The 20,611-nt window shown below is 36.7% G+C and overlaps 2 protein-coding genes across 3 annotated transcripts; one reads left to right on the top strand and one right to left on the bottom strand.

Moving 5' to 3' along the window:
- The first annotated feature begins 634 nt into the window (after positions 1 to 634).
- LOC112573606 lies at positions 635 to 14,434 on the top strand. Of its 2 annotated transcripts, XM_025254128.1 has the most exons (20): positions 635 to 956; positions 1,289 to 1,497; positions 1,855 to 2,110; positions 4,338 to 4,425; positions 4,962 to 5,229; positions 5,546 to 5,613; positions 5,912 to 7,301; positions 7,665 to 7,735; positions 8,009 to 8,137; positions 8,449 to 8,595; positions 8,820 to 8,974; positions 9,194 to 9,294; positions 9,557 to 9,561; positions 9,607 to 9,795; positions 10,189 to 10,573; positions 11,239 to 11,358; positions 11,730 to 11,850; positions 12,117 to 12,260; positions 12,473 to 12,585; positions 13,957 to 14,434. In XM_025254128.1, exons 7-16 carry the CDS (start codon positions 6,517 to 6,519, stop codon positions 11,303 to 11,305), a joined length of 2,034 nt encoding a protein of 677 aa, XP_025109913.1. In that variant the 5' UTR covers positions 635 to 956; positions 1,289 to 1,497; positions 1,855 to 2,110; positions 4,338 to 4,425; positions 4,962 to 5,229; positions 5,546 to 5,613; positions 5,912 to 6,516; the 3' UTR covers positions 11,306 to 11,358; positions 11,730 to 11,850; positions 12,117 to 12,260; positions 12,473 to 12,585; positions 13,957 to 14,434. The 2 variants fall into 2 exon arrangements, with proteins under 2 accessions (XP_025109913.1, XP_025109914.1); XM_025254129.1 differs by lacking the exon at positions 9,557 to 9,561 and having other exon boundaries at positions 9,605 to 9,795.
- Positions 14,435 to 14,648: 214 nt separating this feature from the next.
- Positions 14,649 to 20,578, bottom strand: LOC112573607 (inositol monophosphatase 3-like). The gene is made up of 5 exons (XM_025254130.1): positions 20,240 to 20,578; positions 19,273 to 19,438; positions 18,671 to 18,766; positions 17,342 to 17,515; positions 14,649 to 17,193 (listed from the first exon to the last, which is right to left on the bottom strand). The coding sequence occupies exons 1-5, from the start codon at positions 20,558 to 20,560 to the stop codon at positions 16,928 to 16,930; spliced, it is 1,023 nt and encodes a 340-aa protein (XP_025109915.1). The 5' UTR covers positions 20,561 to 20,578; the 3' UTR covers positions 14,649 to 16,927.
- Positions 20,579 to 20,611: the final 33 nt, after the last annotated feature.

The following is a 20,611-nucleotide window of genomic DNA, read 5'->3' as shown; positions in this document are numbered from 1 at the left end:
TAATAGTTTATAGTATACAAAGGAACAGAACAGCAACAATAATGAGGATCGATGAAGTCAAAACAAAGCAAGAACTGTGAGACACAGATGTAAAGACGAAGATCTAACTAAAAATTAAATAAGAATGTCGGCAGGACTACTCAAAACTAATAAAGGGATGGGGAAGAGAATTTATTGTAATAATTATATAAGCGCGTGCGTGAGACGTCACCAAAACCTAGACTTTCTATCAGCAGCTCTTTTGAGCATCGAGACAGATCGTGATCGGATACATATGTATGCTTCATCCGCTTTTTTGTCTAGTTCAACACATCGATCTATGCTAATGAAGTTGTCGGGGAAAGGATGTAGAAAGAGTTAGAAACACTTTAGCTCACACTTGCCTTCCTTCAATCTATCTTGTTGTTATGTGCTTGGCAGAAAAGAAATGCTTCCACCTGAAAAAGATTTCACACTGACGGGATAGAGGTCAGGGGAATATGAGAAAAGGAGGAACCCTCACGCTATGTGGATGAATAAAATTTTTTTACTTCATCTCTACAGCCTCCCTAGTCAAAGGGCCATAACTTTGCTCTTTGTCGCCCTAATGCCAAGAGAGTACTCTGCCCTTGACAGAAGCACTTCAATCGACCAATCAGCGCACGACTTGCTGCTGCGGCCATCAAATTTGAACACTGAGCGGACACAACCGGAACAGCTGACCGCGAATTGTTGGATTTCGTGTTGTGGGTTATTTTCATTCACCATGGCATCCAGGAGTAATTCGTACAAGATGAAAGCATCAACAATGGATAAGCGTGAAAAGAGGATTTTGAGAGTGCATCGGCGATCGATTGACCAGCGCGAAATGCGTTTAGACGAAGTGAATAGACGACGGAATCTCGACAATTTGACTCCTGTTTTGGAATCGAAAAATGGTTCCAAACATACATCTAGGACAGGGACACCCAGTACTAGTACGTTGATGTCATACTTTTGCTAAAAGACTGTTTTGTCCATGATGGGTATTTGTAACAAGTAACAAAGCGTATCTACTCCACTCCAGCTTGATGTAGCATGAAAATAATGTTATGCTGTTATCTACAAGCTTTTCTCTGATCTCACATCTGTTCCAGAGATGCATGCGTTTGTGAGTACTCAGTAATTCATGAGGTTTTGCCAGAAAATAGAACCATGTCCTTTGCAAAGCACATGTTCGTAGTCTGTACCTGAGACTGTGTTTAATACTCTTTGTTTACTGATATTTTATGAACTTGTAAATTTGTAATTATTCATATACTTCTTTAAGGCAATCAAAATGAAGCACTGTCACGTCTGGACAAACTGAGGAAGTGGAAGGAGGAGAGGGAGTTGAGAAAAAAGCTTGCGTCTATGGAAAATGCCAGAAATAAACCTGGCTTTAAGATCAGTCATCTCACACACCATGATAATGTACTGTACAAGAAAGATACTGCTAGCAGCAGCAAACCTTTGCAATTTAATGGCAAACCACAAAGGGTGAGACTTCAATTATATAATCATTAATTACTTTGGTGGTTTTACAAGAGGAAAAAAATCAGTAAAAATGATATACTGGTTACAATTATAACTTTACAAGTCTTTCTGATTTTTTTTAATTTTTGGTATGCACTTATTAGAGGAGCGAACAAATATTACAATTTGACAGCTGGTTTGTGTTTTACTAAAGAATAATATTCAATTAAAGTTATATTGGATATAAAATTTTCAAATGCTTATACTTTTTTTATTTTATCTAGCAAATGATAATCTACTACCAAACTTGGGATTTGTACAGAAAATGAATAGTGCTATTCCTGTGTGGCTAATATTATCTTATAAACATTGTCTTACCAGGTTGTCCAACCCAGGCCACACCAGTCAGCTAGCACTAAAAAGCCAGAGGCAAAACCAGTAAGTACTACAAAAAGTGTTTTTGTCAGAAAGCAGACAGATTCAGTAAAGCAGCCTGCACCAGCCAAAGTTGAGGCAACAGTAAAAAAGCCTGAACTGGTAAGCAAAAGGACAAATTCTGCAAATTTGTCAAACTAACACCAAGCCAGTCCGTAAAAACGTGTCATCACCGAAGACCCTGAAAAAACTGCCGTCTAAAGTAAGTAACCATTGTGAAGTTGACAAGTTTTATTTTAGGGTCGAACAATTTTCAGTGTATGTTGGTTAGCTCAATGTTACCAAAGAGGACAACAAGAGTCACCATTTAAGTGCGAAATTGAAGCCCGATATGACCGTAACCACATTCCCCTGTACCAACTATCATTGTTCAAGCAAGGATGCCTGGTGGTACATGGTGCGCCGCATTGAGTTGTCAGAATTCTCGAACTAATGGTTTTTGATTGTTCTTTTTTTCTAAAGTATGAAGAGAGGTGAATTAACAGCATTTCCTTTCTTTAGTAGATATAACAAGATGCATTTGTCTTTGGCTTTGTCACATATGCTGCTGCCTGGCAGTTTCTTTAGTGTTGTAATTTCCACAGATGTAAGAAGTGGGTGCAGAACTGCTGGCAAAGCAATCTGTTGGGCCGGCCAGCAATTCACTTGCATACAAACTGTGCTCTCTGCTCTGATCATTTTGAACCAAGCCATTTCATGAACCTTGTGAGAAAACACTGCCACCTGATCTAGTGCGAAGTACCATCTTTGATGTACCGAATCCACCAAAATATATGGAATATTTTTTTCAGGATGGATAACAAGAACTATATCTAAATGGCTCTGTGCCTCACAGAAAAGCACCTAAAGATACTGGATTTTTCAGTCCTTCTGGTTAAGTTTGCCTCTCAGGTTCTATCGCGAATGGTAAATTTAGGAGTGTTATCAGAAGAGGCCTCTGAAACTGTTTCTTGGTTGAATGCATTGATCAACTGTTCCTCTTTGGTTCAACAACCTTAGCAAGGCCACGCTATGTGGTAATGCCATCTGGAATGTCAGGTCACATTTCTTGCACACAATTTTTATAGGTATCAACACCAAGCAATTGATCATGTGTGATTGGATGGAAAATTGCTGTACAAAGCCTGCTTCAAATATGGGACAATCTTGGAAAAACGAATAAGATTAAATTCCTCCACTCTAAAAGACTAAAACAAGTCTGCATAGAAAACCTCTTTTCTGAAATACAAGGGAAAGAAAGACATGGAGATAATCCAAGCCCCTAGCAATTTCTTTCTGCGCCACGTGATGGTGGAGGGTCTCATCATACAATTTGAAACAAACAACTGCATTCGAAGACGGAGATCACTTTCTCTTGACGCTGAGCAACGTGAGTATTCAGTGCATTCCAGCGATTTCTGATGCAAGATGTGAGCTAAGTGACAGATGTGAAATCTGTTTGCTTTCTCCAACAATGCCAAGGAACTATGTTTTAACTTACACTGGTGGTTACGTTGCCAAAATGGTACAAAAGGAAGTGTGTGCCACATGTAAAGAAATACGGGGAAACAAGAAAGAACTAAGAGAGACTCTGTTGTCAGTCAAGCAGTTACCTCATGCCAGCGATAGGCTGGTCGTTGCAACACCTCAGCTGGTGACATTGGCGAAGGAAATTGAAATTATATTCAGAAATCTGAACAGCTTCATGTGGACCAAGTGAGAGCTCGATTTCTGGCACGTTTTGAACAGAAATTGAGTTCGCTCATCTAATGCATATGTCCGTCCATCAAATGCAAACCAGGCAATCTTGTTCAGTTGTTTTGAAATATACAACTGCATTTTGCATTTTGTCACATTTATGAAGCATCTGCAAAGAAAAATAGAAAAATATTAAAACTGCAAATTCTATGAATAAACATGTACATAGTTTACATTTTTGCAAATGCACTAGGTGTAAATAGGTAATAACAATAATCTCTTCGTCTGAATAAAATCTGTCCAGTCAGAGTTACTATCAAAACCAATGCATACCTGAAACGTTTGATTTTCTAAATTAGAGAAGTTGCACTTTTCACATATATTTCACGCTCTATTTCCCAAATTATCAAAGTGTGCACTCCTGATTTTGTGTGCTGCCAGTTCATGATCATCAGAACAAAGGCGCGGCACACCTGAAGCTAGGAAGGGGAGTGGCCAGGACCGCCACTAGACTTCAAGCTTTCATATAGCAGTGGTTGCTCTTGTTGTCCTCTTTGATGTTATATACATTGTATATGGCCAGTCTGAATATCTGTGTAGTGTTTACAAGACGATTTTCTGAAAAATTATCTTGATTTACCAAGCTTTTTTCTCCATGCATTATAATATATATTTCTTTTTGTTACAGTTATTAATATCATGAGGTGGCAGTGATTCTTCATTTGCACATAAAGATTAAATTTTTTTTTCAGGAAAAAGTTAACCCACCAAGAGGTGGAAGGGGACATTTCATGGCACCAACAGCTGCGTCAAAATCTAGAGCTTTAAATGCCAAAAATGGTAAATGCCTTCAAATTAATAACAATAAACAAAAAAAATCTGAGAATGTTTTATGAAACTCAATATTGTCTTAAGCTGCTGAAAAAAGAACATGTGATATGACTCCATTGACATTTAGTGCTACTTTATTATTATTTTAATGCTGATTTAGTTGTCTTTTTAGTTGTACATATTAAAACTAAGGCAGTGATCTCTATGAGGCCTCAACAACAAATATCTTTTGGCAAAATCGTGTTAATTATAATTTCTTACTGTGATACATCCTTCATCACTGACACAGTGTTAGGATCAACATCAATAACAAACTAACCATATTTATTAGAAATAATATGTATAACTGTATACTGAAAGATGGCAGCATATGCTGATGGATTAATTTTGTGCATTTTGTTTTCCATGTTATTGCTTTCTCACTAAAAGCATACACACTATTATGGGTAAGATTTACTATTTCATATTTTTGATCATTTATTAAGTTTAGACTACATTACCATGGGCTGAAATGATTTATGTAACCATTTATCTGTTACTGGTAGAGAAGCCAAAGCTGGCAACAGTTACCAAGAAGCCTGCAAGAAATGAAGGTGTTCTGCAGAGCTCAGGTATCGTGTCAACTCATCCTGAGAACCTCGTTGGAGTGGGAGAACCTTCATTTGCTCCAAGTGACTTTATCTTTGAAGCCCCTAGCAGCATTCCTTCATTTGTCTTTAGACCTCTGAGTCCAGCAAGTGCTGCAGGGTTTTTGTTTCCAAACAGCAGCGTCAGTAGCACTATGTTCAGTGCTTTTAATGATGATGTTGGAAGGTAAGGACATTGGCAAATGATATTTTATTGGTCATCAGTTGTTATTTTGCCCTGAAAATCTCTCCCCCCAAAAATATAAATAAAGAAGCACTATGACAAAATACATAATTGTCAATTTACAGACAAAACATGACTTGCTGCTAAAAAGCCATGTTATTCAACATTTGCACCAGTTAAATTTTAAGATTTATTTTTTAAACTTTAAATCTTTAAGCAAGTAATCATTTGCTCAGACATTTGAGCAAGTGCTGACTTTAAAGTTCAAGGGTCCTCATGTCTTAAGCTAATAATCCAATTGTAGATTTCTTTCTTACAGAACCTCCACACCAAAGAAAACCTCAGCAAGTGTTTCAATGTTCCAGCAAGAGCATAGGGGAGGACAAGGTATGGCACTTTATTTAGTTGTTATTTTGTCTGTGCTGCCTGCAGTGCAAGTCTGTATTAGCAAAGATGTAGACTGTCTCACCAATTTATTCCCTTCACCTTTACAGGACATGAGCTACTTTAAAGCAGCTAACTTGGACGAAAAATTATTTACTTTCTACATTAATTGCAGAAAATTGTTTCTCTAGATACTTTTTTTCTTTTATAAGCAGTTTTGGTTAATCCTCTGAGCACTTTCTTCTTACCAAGTAGTTGAACAAATACCAATTTTTTTTTATAATGCACAATAATTTTTCAGATGAAATCATGGCACTAACTACAAATAAAATCTGTGATAATGAAGTAGCAAAACAAGACACTTTGCAGACTGAAGAGCAAACAAATGAATCTAATGCATACAAGGAGGCCAAATCACCAACTGTTGTTACCAGTGAGCACAGAGCTGGGCTAACTACTTGCAACAAAAATTCTGAGTTCCCTGATGATGCAAACATAAAAGAGTTGACTGCTATTAGAAGGGAGACTTTTGAAAAGCTCTGAGTGAGCTTCCAATGAGCACTGAAAACAAAGCTACGGTGCAGGTGCCTTCTACTGCTGTGACATCTGATTCTGGAATGGGTTTGAGTGCCAATGACCTGGAGACAGATTCACCAGTGCTGAAAGTTGCTGACAGCAGTGCTAATGAAGAAAACAATGACGTTTTTCTTGCTGATGATGATGAAGCTATTGGTGATGCAATCAGCTTAAAATCAGCCAACGAACAGTTAGCAGATGTGAAAAAAGGGGAAAACAAGACAGAGCATTCCAGTGTTAGCAGCTCTGAAGAACACAGCAAGGGAAGTAATAATCAGTTCCTAGCTGCTGAGAAGGGCTCACTTTCCTTTGCCAGTCTCAGACACAGAAATGCGAACCACTCGATCCAGAAGTAGAAGTTTTGGAGCCTTGAGACCATCATCTAAAAAAGACACAAATGCTTTGGACGCCAAATTATATGAGAATCAGCAGTCATTGACAGAAGTAATAGCAGTGCAGGAGGAGTTGCTAAATACAGATGTGATTATATCTGGGAAACAGTCGAAGAAGCAGAAGCTAGTTTTAGATCAAACTAACACTAGCATTATGCAGAAAACTCCTCTCAGACGGAGTTCTCGGTTAGTTGCAAGAGCTGAGACAGAGTCAATCGATGAGCAGAACGGAGCAACTAATGAAAAAGAGTCTACGCCATTGCTGAGATTGCATAGAAGCCACAGATCATCTGTGCCAAAAACATTCATTGACTCTAACGTGGACACATCACACATGGAAACTCATGCAACTCCTATAGGCAAGCGTCGTCAGAGTAAAAGATTATTAGCAGCTGCTGTGGAATCACCTATATCATCTGTGATGAAAGAGTTGACTGGTGAAGATACTCCTTCAAAGTTGGTGGCTGCCACCATAGGAGACACTCAAATGTCCACACCTCAATGCAGCAACACAGAAATGGAGATGAATGAAGAAAAGGACAAGGGATGTTCACCAGGTTATGAAAATGATGGTATGAAGAGTCCATATCAATTAAGAAGACGTCGCAGCACATCTTTCCTCACACCTGGTCCGCCTTTGTCATCTGTCAAAAGATCAAAGGCCAAACGACGACGTACAGATATTATGATTGCTTTAGCTTCAGCTAAGAGTCCTGAAGAAGCGTAAGTTTACATTTATTTTCTTGTATTTGCTTCTCTCTTGGTGTCTTGTATGCGTGTTGAAATGATTAAACAGAGCTTCATTAAAGCTTAATGTTGGCAGAACCGTCAAGCATCTCAACTGGTTTTCTTGACACTAATATGTTGGCTTAATTCTCAGAAATGAAAAAAAACTGCCTAAAAACTAAATAATGTAATGCAAATTGCAGGCATCAGAAATTTAGTTTCTTGATCTATTTTGATATGTCTTACACATGTTTCAAACTTCGATGACTTGCTAAACCATGAAGTCTTAATTTGCTTTCAGATAAATAAAATAATGCCTAAAGTATTACCTATAAAGTTTTTGCTTCATTGTTGTCTTAGGATCAAAATTATAGCTACAAGCCCAATGGTAGAAATGACTCGTCGCACACCAAAGTCAAAACTGTCACCAGGTAAATTGCACAAAGGATGGGAATGGCTTTGGATCATTCATGACAATAATTATTTGGTTTAGGTGTTTTGTTTGTAAGTTTTCAGTAAAATTATAACAAAAAAAACAAACAGCAGCAATAGCTAATAATAGCCCTCTTTTCCCTATGTAAAAAATGGCATGCATTGAAGGTATGTAAAGAAATCTGGCATGCTTGTAGCATATTAGCAGCTAGGTGTTATCAGATAGTTAAGTTTTCAGATAATTGATTACACAAATTTTCTTACTTATTCAGAATTGATAAGAAACACTACAGCTGCTTTGTTTGACGATGATAACGTGCTGCTGCAAGGGCCACTGCAGCTGTTCCCTGATCCTGTTGATGAACAAAAGCCATCCTGCAGTTCCAAGGAAAATAGCAAAGGTAGTGCTTATCGCTTTTGCTGTGCATGTACTTGTTTTCTAAATTAGAAGCAGTATGAATGGAGAACATTTCAATGGATGGCTGTACCCTGTCTTTCAGCCTAATGTGGAACTTGCAAAAGTAGACAGGCATATGTTCCTCAGTGTTTATGCAAAAAAATTACAAAAAGAATACATCCTGTTGTGTTTGAGTGAGTGGAGGATAAAAGGAGGCCTAATGAGTGTGGTGTTGGGGAGTGTTTTAGCTCAGGCAATGCAAATCGTGTTACTTTGTTAGAAACTATCCATGTGTTTGCAATGGTGATGTTCTAGACAAAGAGCATGAAGACGCCTGCGTGCCAGAGAAAAGGGATGTTTCCTTCTTCCGAGCCTTGTGGGCAACTGAAGTAGAGCAACTGACAAATCTAGCGGACAAATGGGAAGCTTTGGGTGAAGAAATCTCTGGCCTATGTGAAGAAGGTAATTTGATAATCTCATGATTTGGTCAGTGTGTGCAGAGACTGTTTTGGAGGGCTGGCAAGAACTGATCAGCTGACAATGACAATTCTTTATTTACGAGAGGTAAAATAAGCAAGAAAATGCTTTTTTCCACTTAGCTCTTGCCCTTTACGGAAGGAAATTAACTACATAAATGAAAACTAGGTAGAATCGTTCAATCTGTCCTTTGATTTCTGTTCGATCAGTTCAAGGAGAGATTCGCTCAACTGTATGTCAAGCTCGCCTTCTGATGAAGCAGAAACTTCAGCAGTTCTCTGGACTAGTAGATTCCTGTGAATCTGGGGATCCACGTACCACTTGTCAGGACCTACAGGGATTCTGGGATATGGTATATATGCAGGTATAAATAAAAAAAAAATATCATTTAGTTGTGATTTTAAAATTGTACTTGGTAAAGTAATAAAGCCTGCTTGTGGTGCTTTGCTCATTTAGTTTCCATTACCCTTGTTTTCTCAGAATGGTAATCTACATGGTCAGGTTGAGTTAAGATTGTGCAGCTCACAACTTGATGTCATACACTGTCAAAGATTAAACAAAAATGGTTAACATTCACACATAGGTGGAGGATGTTGACAACAAATTCGTGGCCTGGACAAACTCCAGCAAAACAACTGGAAACCAGAGGAAGTGGCTTTTAAGCAAGGCAAGAATGCAACAAAAGTGAGTTAGTAGGTGTTCTTTAGCACTGAAGTTCTTTTCTATATATCTGTATCTAAAAGCATATATTCTTAAGATAAATGTGATCTTAAATTTGTAAAACAGTTTTCAAACTACTAAAAATTGTGTGTAAAATCATTTGGTCTTTACCATTAGTTTTATTTCACTATTCATTCAAACATTTGTCCATAAAAATTTGGTTAGGAGTGACAATGTTCTGGCAGGTAGTGATAATTGCATACTAATCCCCTGTTTAGATAAACAGAAAAAGTTTTGTAAACTGTGTTTACCAAAATGAAATTTGATAATACTCAGAAAAAAAAACGGCAAGAGTGACGAAAGCCTCAGGAAAGTCCACGTCCAAGTTTGCTGCATTCAAGGCCCAGCATTTAAAACAGAATAAGTCCACTAATGCTGATGCAGAGATTGCTGAAGAGAAGGTGTTCGATGCTGGTTTCTTCAAAGTCAGCAGTCCAGTCCGAACTCCTCGTTACCACTGTGAAGGTAAACGACACTTGTTATGGATCTGGTGCATCAAAGGAAGGTGTGGGGGGAGGTGGATATTATATTATTGTTATTAAAGCAGATTTATATAGCGCAGTTTTCAACTGCAGTCGACTCAATGTGCTTTACAGAACAAAATACTTCAAAACAAATTGACACAAAAACTTTGTTCAAACAAAGACAAGACTTATTAACAAACAATTATACAGATACATTGCAATTAACAAAAATACAAGATGAAAACAAATTATATCCATTAATCCCTGAAAGCTGTATAAAAAAAATTGGAACTTCTGAATGTACAAAGTAAATGGTATACTTGGCTTTAGTGACAGAATAGTCTGACCTCTGTTCTTATATGCTAACCAACTAAATGGAGACAATCATTTTCAGCTGGTACACCTACCAAAGTAGAATTACCAATTCTACAGAGCACTTGTGGTAAGTCTTCACAAGAGTTGACTCCTTCCTCAAAACAGACTGACAGGCTTTCTGGGGCATCAGAAAACAAGGAGAATGTTGCTCACATTTTTTTGCGTCGATCAATGGGAGAAGGGCATCCCCGTCGTAGTTTCAGCCCCTCTGTACCCAGTCCCCTCCTGAAGGATTCCACTCCTCGCAGGAAGAGTGTGGAAAGCAGTGGCAAACGGTTGCGTCGGTCATTGTACCAGCGAAGAAGCCAAGCAGAAGATAAGTCTTCTGAGAAGGATGAATCAAGCGAAGATTCTTTGAAGTCTCAAGTAGGAGATGAAGGGAGAGCCTTATCTGTCCAGAACAGGTATTTCTCTTGATTTTTAGAGCGTATAAAAGCCAATGCAAAGGAACCTTGCAAAACAAAACCAAACATTTATTGCATGTCATCATTTTGTTACAAATAAAAATTTCTGTTTTATAATTCTTACCAGGATTTCTTTTTATTAGCTTTAGGTTGTCATAGGGCTTGTCAGGTGTAAATGCCTGTCACTTTTGTTTGCAGGCAGTTTGGCATGATGTAAAATCTCTGTTCTGATGGTAATGTAAAGTACTGTCAATAAATGTGTGGTATATGGATAATGATTATGAGTGGCTAAATTTTTGGGCTTGAATTTGCCTTCATTGCTTATAGGGTAGAAGTGGACTACTTTACTTTATATCAGGTTTAAAATATTTCATCTACGTGCTTAACTCATTGTTAATTTCATAGGGATGATTTAGCTATGGTGGGACTTTAAAATAAAATACAAACTTGGAAGTGTACATGCATGTACACACTCAACAAGTCTGGTTTAATCCTTTTACTGACACTTGTGTTTCTTTTATTATTGGTTGTTGATTTCTTTGTAGTATCTGTCGTGTACAACACACTGAACTTAATCCCACACTGAACTATCCTATCCATCTTCCCACCACCCACAAAAAGACTAATTGGGGGATTTTTTTTTTTTTTTTTTCTTTGACTCCTAGGCGAAGCACTCGCACATGCAAGTCAGTGTCATTTGCGGAGTCGAGAGCACACAGGGTGAGCCAGTAGACTTTATGGCCTACTTACAGCCAAGCTTCGTTACAGCCTCTGACAGTGCTCAGGTATTGTTCAAAATCAATGTCTCTGTCAGAAATTTACAAAGGCTTGGAACTAAAATATTTTGCACTATTATTTGTGTGGGACTTGCTATCAACCTTCAAAATCAATAGGGTATTGAGTTGTGTGGTCATAACATCCATCCATGGTTTATTTTGTTTTGTATTTTAGATAATTGCACAACTATTGTAAAGCTTATAAATCTACATCAGAATCTTGGCGAATCACTAGGTAGGTTTTCCAAGCAATAGACTAGCTGCAGGCATTGCGAAATACTGTAATACAGTGTTGTGAAAGTTAGCAGTATACCTATGCTTTCCCTTTAGTTGATTGTGAGGCAATAGAAGTTGCAATTTGTGTAATGTTATACTCACAGGTCAGCAGCCTTGAGAGCTCCCCATTCTCTGTAGACAGCCTTCTTGTCCAGGGTGATAACACTGTTTGCAATACACCAGCATCCAGAGCATTATCTTGCACACCTTCTGTTCCTGTCTCAGGTATGAATGCGGAATTATTGTACCTTACCATGCTTTTTTGACACAATGGCTTAGATAAGGGCACTTTTACTTTTAGTTTAAAAAAAAAAGAAAAATGTAACACTATTCTAAATAGACAGATTAGAGTGGCAGACATGCAACTTGGCAGACTTCTGCATATTTTGTGAGAGTATGACACTGTAGTAAGACAGAACTGTGTAACCAGCTACAAAGTGAAAATGACTGACATCTGACTTGATCCTCCTGGTGAATGCCTTTATTTCCAGGTGGCAGACAAAGGAGCTGCCTAAAAAAGCTGCCATCTGTGGAACGACGCAAGAGCAGACGTAGTGTCTCATTTGTGGCATCTCCTGCGCTGTCTGGAACCAGAAGCGCCTTTCCATCAACCCCATACAATCGAAATTCACTAGGTCTGCATTAGGTTTTGCTTATTTTTTATCGATAACTTAGGATTTAAAGAGTTTACTCTTTTCCCTCCCTTGCCTAGTCATCTAGTATTTTCAGGTTCCTTTGTTGCTCAGATGGTTATAATAAAGGTCTAAGTTGAAGGATAGAAATATCATATACCATCATGATGCATAGAATAGGAGTGTACAGAAAGTTAAATGCATTCTGTGTGCAGTTGCAAATACACGCATTTTGCGACAGAGTGCAGCCCATGACAGTCCGCAGATTGAGTCTACACTGAATGAGCTTCAAGATCTTAAGCAAACGCCAAAACTTAGGCGATCTACAGTAAGTTGCTATTATCAAAGAAAGATTTGATGACTTACTTTGAACAGCAGTCATGCTATTCCATCTGCATATTTTTAAAATTCAAACTGTATACTGGGGAAAATTAGTTCTGTATTATTTTGTGGTCTAACACTCTTTATTAGGTATGTAGAGAACAAAAAATAATAATAATGTACTCTTGCATACTGCCATATCCCAACCCTATTGGCAAACTCATAGTGTTTTACAAATAACGATTTTAAAAAGTCCATAATCAAGGCTGCAGATGCTTCTAGTCACATCACAGTTCCAATCATAAACGGTGAAATTTGTTTTTGTTTTGCTTCTTATAAGGTAGTCTGAATAGTTAACAAATTAGAGGAAGTGAAAATCCACTGATATAATGCTTTGAACACAGCTTGTCATAGTCGTTCACGCATTGCAGATTCTTGCTTGCTTATAGAATTGGTCTGGTGCTTTATGAATTATGAAAACACTGCTGTAACGTTCAACAAAAACTGATATCACATAAGACAAATTTCTGTTCCTCGCTAGGGTACCATGTCATTCCGTCCATAATGGTAAATGCAGTGGTTTAGCACTTTTTCACAGATTAAGATGTTTAGGAATTACAGTTCAACAGTTTGTGGCTCAGATCTATAAAGTCTGTTATAAAAGCAGAACAATTGACACTAAGAATAAATTTTTCCATAGATTGCTAGGATCTTCACAATAATAAAGCAGAACAGACAACATTGCGCTGTGACTTTCTCACTGATGAATTGTACTAAGAAATCTTTATGGCAGTGAATAGAAGTCACAGGAAGTCGATGGAACAATAGAAAGGTGTAGGTGAAAACCAAATGGCCATAAGCAAATAATTCAGCACAATAACAATTACAAGAGATTTATGTCTGTCAATCTGCACCATACGAGACTGCACATGCTTTACTGGTGATCCATAGTATTTTGTGAAAATTGACGCTTTGTGCTTGTAAATAGTAAAAATTATTAGCCCTTTATAGGCAGTCTTCTCCTTGTGGCATTGTAGGAAGTGTGTGTGACATAATGAGATGGATGTGTGTTTGAAAGTGAATCTAGATTAAATGAAATACTTAAATCTCTAAATTGTCAAATGGCACAGAAAGTAGCAAAAGAAAAAAAAAAGTTTGAAAAACTAAAAGTCAATTACAGGGCTTATTTTTACATGATTGAATTCAATGACAGCCTTTCAGCAATTTGTGAAAGCTGGTAGAAGAGTGCAAAAAGATGTAACTACTATAATGTAGTAGTTTGGTAATGTTAGATGAAATGTTGAATGCCTTGTCATGTTTTCAAAATGACCAACCATTCTTCCTAAACCAAGCATCTTCCTGTTTATTTTGTCTGCAGAGACCAAGTCTCCTGTACACTCCTCCACAACAAAAAGGCTGTCAAAAAACACCTGTGAAGGACATCCCTGTTGATACTCTTGTGGCTTTCACACCCTGATAGCCTTCTTGTAAACTCAAGCATTTAGACAGAAACCATGCTTTTAATATTTCAAACCTGAACTTGGGAAAACATCGAGAAGGAAATATTGTGATTGTCAATTGCCATTCATTGCCCCTAGAGAGTTTGTTGATATCTGTCATTGTATTGATGCTGTAGGTTATAACTGTGTCAGTACTAGCTGCACCCTCTCCCTGCCAGTATTATCAAATGATGCTGTGAAGTTGCTTTTCTTTGGGAAGTTTCTTATACTCTGCAGTTTTGATTTATATTTTTTTCCTTGTGCGTCTGATTATTTTTTAAATGACATTTTAATTCCTGAAATATGGGGAAATGTAATTGAATCCATAGACAATGAAAAGAAATGGAGGCTGCTGTTCGTGAGCTTTGTCTATAAAGAGTGAGCAAAGTTGCAGAATATGGCTGTAAAAGATACATTTTAAAAATATCTTTAAAGAGTAGCAATTCGTTACTAAAGATGGACAAATTACATATGTTCAGTGCATGAAACAATTTCAAGGAAACAAATTCTGGTGCTGTGAACAACAAAGTAGCTGGTAGCATCTTCAATCATAACATTACACACAAGTGACTGAGAAATTTTCCATTTTATTTTTAAAACACCACAGGAAGTCCCACGTGTTTCTGCTTACACAAGCAGACCATCTGGCTAAAACTTATTGTGGAAAGAAGGTAACAAACATTGGACATGGTATCTACTTTGTTCCTACTGGATGTCCACTTCTGCTGTACATTTTGATGGCTCTCCTATATTCTCATACTGAGTCAAAGCACTCATCCCCCACATTTTGTGCTAAGTTACACTAAAAGTCCCATCCAAACCATATTGTTTTTCCTATTCACATTAGTAAATCAGTCGATCTTGACATGTAACGTCAACACATTGACTCTAAATGATGTTCATGCAAGAAAAGCATGTGCTGGTAATGTGGTTTAAAGTGACCACAAATATGTTACTGCCATTTTAAATGAGCTAACAATGACAAACAATATACTTATTCCAATCTTTTAAAAAAACAAACCTACCCATATAATAAGCTGCATTAGTGTTAAGCTCTTTATTATACTACAAGAGGGAAATGTGGGTTTATTTCAACTTTCTAATCTGGATGCGATGCCAACTATTGCTATTTTCAGGAAACCCAAAATAATTTAGGAGGGGTACTTTTTCAACAGCAAGAATTAAAACACAAATCTTTAATCTTTGTATAACTACCTGAATGTGTTCCAAAAAATAGCAAATTAGTGATGATATAACAAGGCTCAATTTCTTTTTTAACTCTGGCTTCCGCAACAATGCACTTGTAAGCATGCCTTAGACAATAATTGGTTTCAGTTTACAGCAATCTAAAATGCATGCAACATTAAAAAAAAAAAAAAAACCTTCACGTTGTATCCACTGAAAAGAATCTACAAAATACCTTGGGTCGACACCAAAATTGTTTGTCTAAATGTAGTAATGTGACTTACACAAATAACATTTTATAATCCAGTTTCCATGTATTAACAATATCAGCAGCTGAAATTAATGGATGAAAATGCATGCATCAATGAAACCTTACAAAAAACAAAATACCATTTTCTTTTTACTTAAATATTCTTAATACCGTTTCAGAAGCGGATAATAAAGACTAATCTACTACAAGTATTTGTGTGCAAAATTATATTCCCACAAATGTTATGAGTATGCGCAAATGTTTTTGATATCAATAGCTATGTGTGTGCTTTTGAATATTACATATATCTGTAAGTTGTAAACTCACGAATTTTCCTTAATATGATGCCATGAACAACATATAAACATACAACAGTAATATAAATCTAGTTATGACCAAGGTAGACAGCATAACCTCCATTTCTTTACTTTTCTCAGTTGCAGTTTTGTAAAGTATGCTTTGCATGTCATTTAAAGCCAATATATTAAAATCTTTTCCTTTGTGTAAAATGTTTTAAATTTTGATATGTTCAAAATGTGTTAAATGTGAAATATCACATAAAAACATAGGTTACTCATTAAAGATAGCAATACAAAAGACAAAACATTGACTGAAAGTCAATTTACTTTCATATAAATAAAGACTAAACAATGGCATCATACCTTTCAGCTAATCACAGACCCTTAGATCTTACAAAATACTTGCCTATTAGAGGTAAAATTAAAAAATCCTCACATCCCAGCATTACAGACACACAAGTCTAGTCACACAATGATTCTATATCAAATTAACTATAAATACCAAAGGAAGGAAACAAAGATGTATTATATACATAACTGCATATGAGCAGATTTTCTCCCCCTGCGCAAGCAATTACCTAGTAGTTACCAACATTCCTGTAATGTGACAATCACCAGTTGTTAAAAAAAAAATTAACCCTAGCAAAATTTTTATATGCAACCAAATAACAAAAATTACAAATATTGATAAAAGTTTGGATTTTTTCATCAAACATATTGCACCTCCATTAATGATACCTAATGTGTATCAGTTATAAAAAGAAAAAAATGGCACAATGTATTTTAATAACTTTCAACTGAACATAAATTGTTCTCTTACTCACCTTTGGTCCTTTTATAGTCAAAAGTGCAGACACTTTTAAAGAAAAACCAAATATGGAAACAAAACCAACTTTCCATCCAATGAAGGCACAAAAATACACGAAAAGGAACAAATAACAGTACCAGTAGGTATCATCAGACTGTTATTCTCTTCTAGTTTTTACTTGCAAGTATCCTCTCAATCTTAACCCATGCTAGAAAACAGTACATAAAGCCTTGGCTCCTGCACACCTGTGCCAGCCCTGTTATCACTTCTCATTCATGCTACTAAGTTTCTTTTTTTATATCCCAATGTTATGAATGCTTGCTAGTTAATGTGTCCATCTCTGGTGCCAGCTTCTCGAGATAATCATAATGATTATAAATGGTGGCCAGAAGACCATTCTTGTTCTGGGGATCATCATCAGGCAAATAAGTGATAAAGTGTCCTTGCAACGTTGTCATCTTCCCTGACACAGCCTTGAGAATGGCATGGCCAGCACAGATGTCCCATTTCTTGATGAGTGTTACATGCACATATGCCTCCACATTTCCTTTGATTACTTCAAGGGTTTTATAACCTGTAAAAAAATAGGAAAATAACTGCTTGCTTGCAAACAGGAATGGATGCACTGATTCCTAGCATTTACTTAAGTAAAAGAGATTATGATAAATAGCAAAGAATAAAGACCATGCATGAATTTTATCTGGAAGAAAAGTAAAACCTACCTGCTCCTCCTGCAGGCACTACCTGTGTACCTTCACCAAAAGATTTCTTAGCAACAGTTTCAACAGGCCCAGCATGAGAACGTGATACAATGATCTTGCGATGTTCTTCATCAGGTTTCACCTCAGATGCTTTCTTCAAGCTGGGTGAGTGACCATAGTCCACCCATGCCCAAACTGTTGACAATCATCCCAGAATAGTTCAATTTTTTAAAAGCATATTAGAACTATAAGAAATGGAAACAAAGTCAAATTGATAATTTACTTTGGTAATTATACCAAAACATGTTAATAGAAGTTCAGTTCATATACATTTAATTTTTACTTTTATTTCTTAATGTTTTTAATGTGCTTAGTCACTTTCTTTTAGTTTGACATCAGCAAGACTTATAATTGTTGTTTACTATTAATTTTCATTTGCAAAGAAATATTTTTTGTTACAACCCAAATAAAAGAACCAAAGACAATTAACAAAGTTAACACTTTCGGACAACAACACCTATAGTAAATGTGAATAAAATTTAGGACAGTTTTCTATAGACAACTGTATGCACTTGGCCATTTTCTGTTAAAAATATACTGTCTAAAGATATAAAAACTTTTCTTCTTTGGATGTTCATGTTTGTCATTTAGCAGACCACATTGAAAATTATTATTTATAATTAAGTCAAAGATTTTAATTTCAGTGCTTATTGTAACTTTTTCTTAATGATATCATAAATGTTTATTCGGTACCCTTTTATTTGGAATATGCTAAGTTTACTTTTTGTGATATATTTAGGTTTGATCAGTGTGGTGTTTTTTTTTTTTTTTTTTTTGTAACACCTTTCACAAAGTAGCAAAACCCTAAACCTGCTTTTTGGTAGATTTAAAAGCCATACAATTAAAAGAATTGCCATATGATCTGTGTTATAGAGATATGCATTATGTGCTGTGAATGTGCAGTGGTGGTGTTGTCACTGATGTGCTATTATTAAACAGTTATAATCGTGTCAAGTGCTTCCTAACTTTGTGTGCATGTACAATGAGAGAGCAAAGCATTAGCAATGTAAACTGAATCAGTGACATAGTAAAGTTAAGAACAATATTGAAAAGAAAACTAAAAGTGAAAAAAATATTTTTGCATGCATGCTAATGGCTGTATGGGAAGAAGAGGGAGGTCGGAGAAAAGAGACCCTTCAAAGGATTATTATATATATAGTGTGAGAGATTCTAGATATGCTCTCTGTACTAGATTAACTTTTGTACATCAGTTTTGTTCTGGCCTTGTGCCTTACCATGAATAGTAAAGATTGAACTGAACAAAAAACTCTGAATATAAAGAAACCATACCTGTCTCTCCTGAAAATGGTTTGTGAATGACCCCAATGGTGGGCTCCCCATTGACCACAACACATACCATAGTGGTAACATAGTCATATAAGCCCTCTGAAAAAAACAATAGCAAAAAAAAATGTTTATAAGTGTCACCCGCAAAGACCCAACTAACACAAATCACGTACAACAGTTAACGCAAAAATAACAAAGCAGAATGAACAAAGGCTCACTACTTAGTAGATCAGTTACTTCTGATATCAGAAATAAAAGATCTATCGCAGCTGAAAAAGTGTTACGATTATCTCTCACTATGAAACAGTCTCATGCTGCATACAAACATTTTGGTTAATAACAGATTACATATATGAGGTGACATTCCACAGTGACATTTCAATGACTCTTGTATTCACATTAAGACTAAAATTGATCGACACCTTTCTAAGAATGTTTCTCCTTAATGCATGACTATAAATGCAAGGGTCACATTAATACCATGCTCTGACTAAAGGCCCATCATAGTAAAAATGCTGACTTGATAGACCTTAGTTACAGTCTAGTACATTCCAGTACAAAGCTTTATTTTAATCTGCAATTTATCCTATCCCATAGAGCACTACCTGTGTATTCTTGTGTGGCATCCAAAGGGTCAATCCAAACTGCAATCTTGCTCTTTGGAATCAGCTGATCATTGGACACATATTTCAGCACCTCTTCCAAATTTTTGTTTGTCTCAGGAATGTTTCGTAGGTCTACTGGTTTTGTCTCATGCTCCTCTGATATCACCTTTCATAAAGATAACAACATCTAACATTATCAATATTCAACTGACAGATGGGTGGTCTAACACAAACTTCATCAAATTTTTAAAGGGTTTGGGTAAGGTGGGGGGAATGGTTTACACCCAGCAACTAAGGCTATATCTGGTAAACAGATGCCACATGCAGAGACAGAACAGTGTGCTCATGACAAGATCTAAACCCAAAACAGCCAATCCTCATTATATTGGTGACAGGCGTTAACCATTGCACCACTGTACTGCTGGGTCGTATTTTATCAAAACTTAATGAAACATCTGTTCTATGTAGCATATGAGCTTTGCTATCGCTGATAACAGCAAGTCAGTCAAAATATTAAATCTGTGAGTCCACTTTTGCAGTCATTTGAGACTTGTGCCATCTAGCAGCATAACGAGTTTGAGGTTATATTACTGATCATGTATAGACATATATGTCACCAGCATTCACAAACCTATTTTAGCATCCAATAACAACAGGGGAAAATTTCAGATAAGCTCCTGCGTCCCGGTACAATTCACTGACAGATCCTATAATGTATTAACAAACTCATTCTGCCAAACGTCTGCGTACACTCATGTTCATTAACACAACGAGTGCACAAGTGTTTGATATTGATTTTCTATTGGAAGATCCCTATGCTCCGCAAACATGTGTTGTGCCTAAAACTCAATAACGATTAATTATCATAAAAAGAAGAAGTAATGCGTGGCGGTCGGAATGATCAACTGAGGTCAGTCTTCGCCGAGAAACAAGTACAGTCCAAATAAAGAGATAAATAAAGCCTTACCCGTATTCCAGGAAACGTCTTTGAAAAACCATAAACGATAGCCCTGTGCGATTCTAAGTCTCCGTCCGTCAACATCTCAGACGCTCCCTCCTTCGTTTTGCCTTTTTCCTTTGCTTGTAGATTGTGCTCTTTGGCGATCTGCCGAACTCTTTCTCCACCTCTCTGTGCAAGATCTACACTGACAGACAATAGTTCTCTCATGCTAACCCTCTCATCGCTGGAAAGTTGCGGCAGGCCAAATATGTAAAAAAAGATACACAGTCCTAATGCTACAACAATAATGATGCCAACAGGGTTCAGACGAACGTTCGCTGGCGCCATGCTTGCAACGTAATGTAGAGCTAACTTTGAACTACACAACAATTGTCGTTT

Source organism: Pomacea canaliculata, linkage group LG10, assembly GCF_003073045.1.
Source record: "Pomacea canaliculata isolate SZHN2017 linkage group LG10, ASM307304v1, whole genome shotgun sequence".
NCBI classification, from domain to species: domain Eukaryota; kingdom Metazoa; phylum Mollusca; class Gastropoda; order Architaenioglossa; family Ampullariidae; genus Pomacea; species Pomacea canaliculata.
The sequence above is the reverse complement of the archived record's forward strand: the minus strand, read 5'-3'. Positions and strand labels throughout refer to the sequence as shown.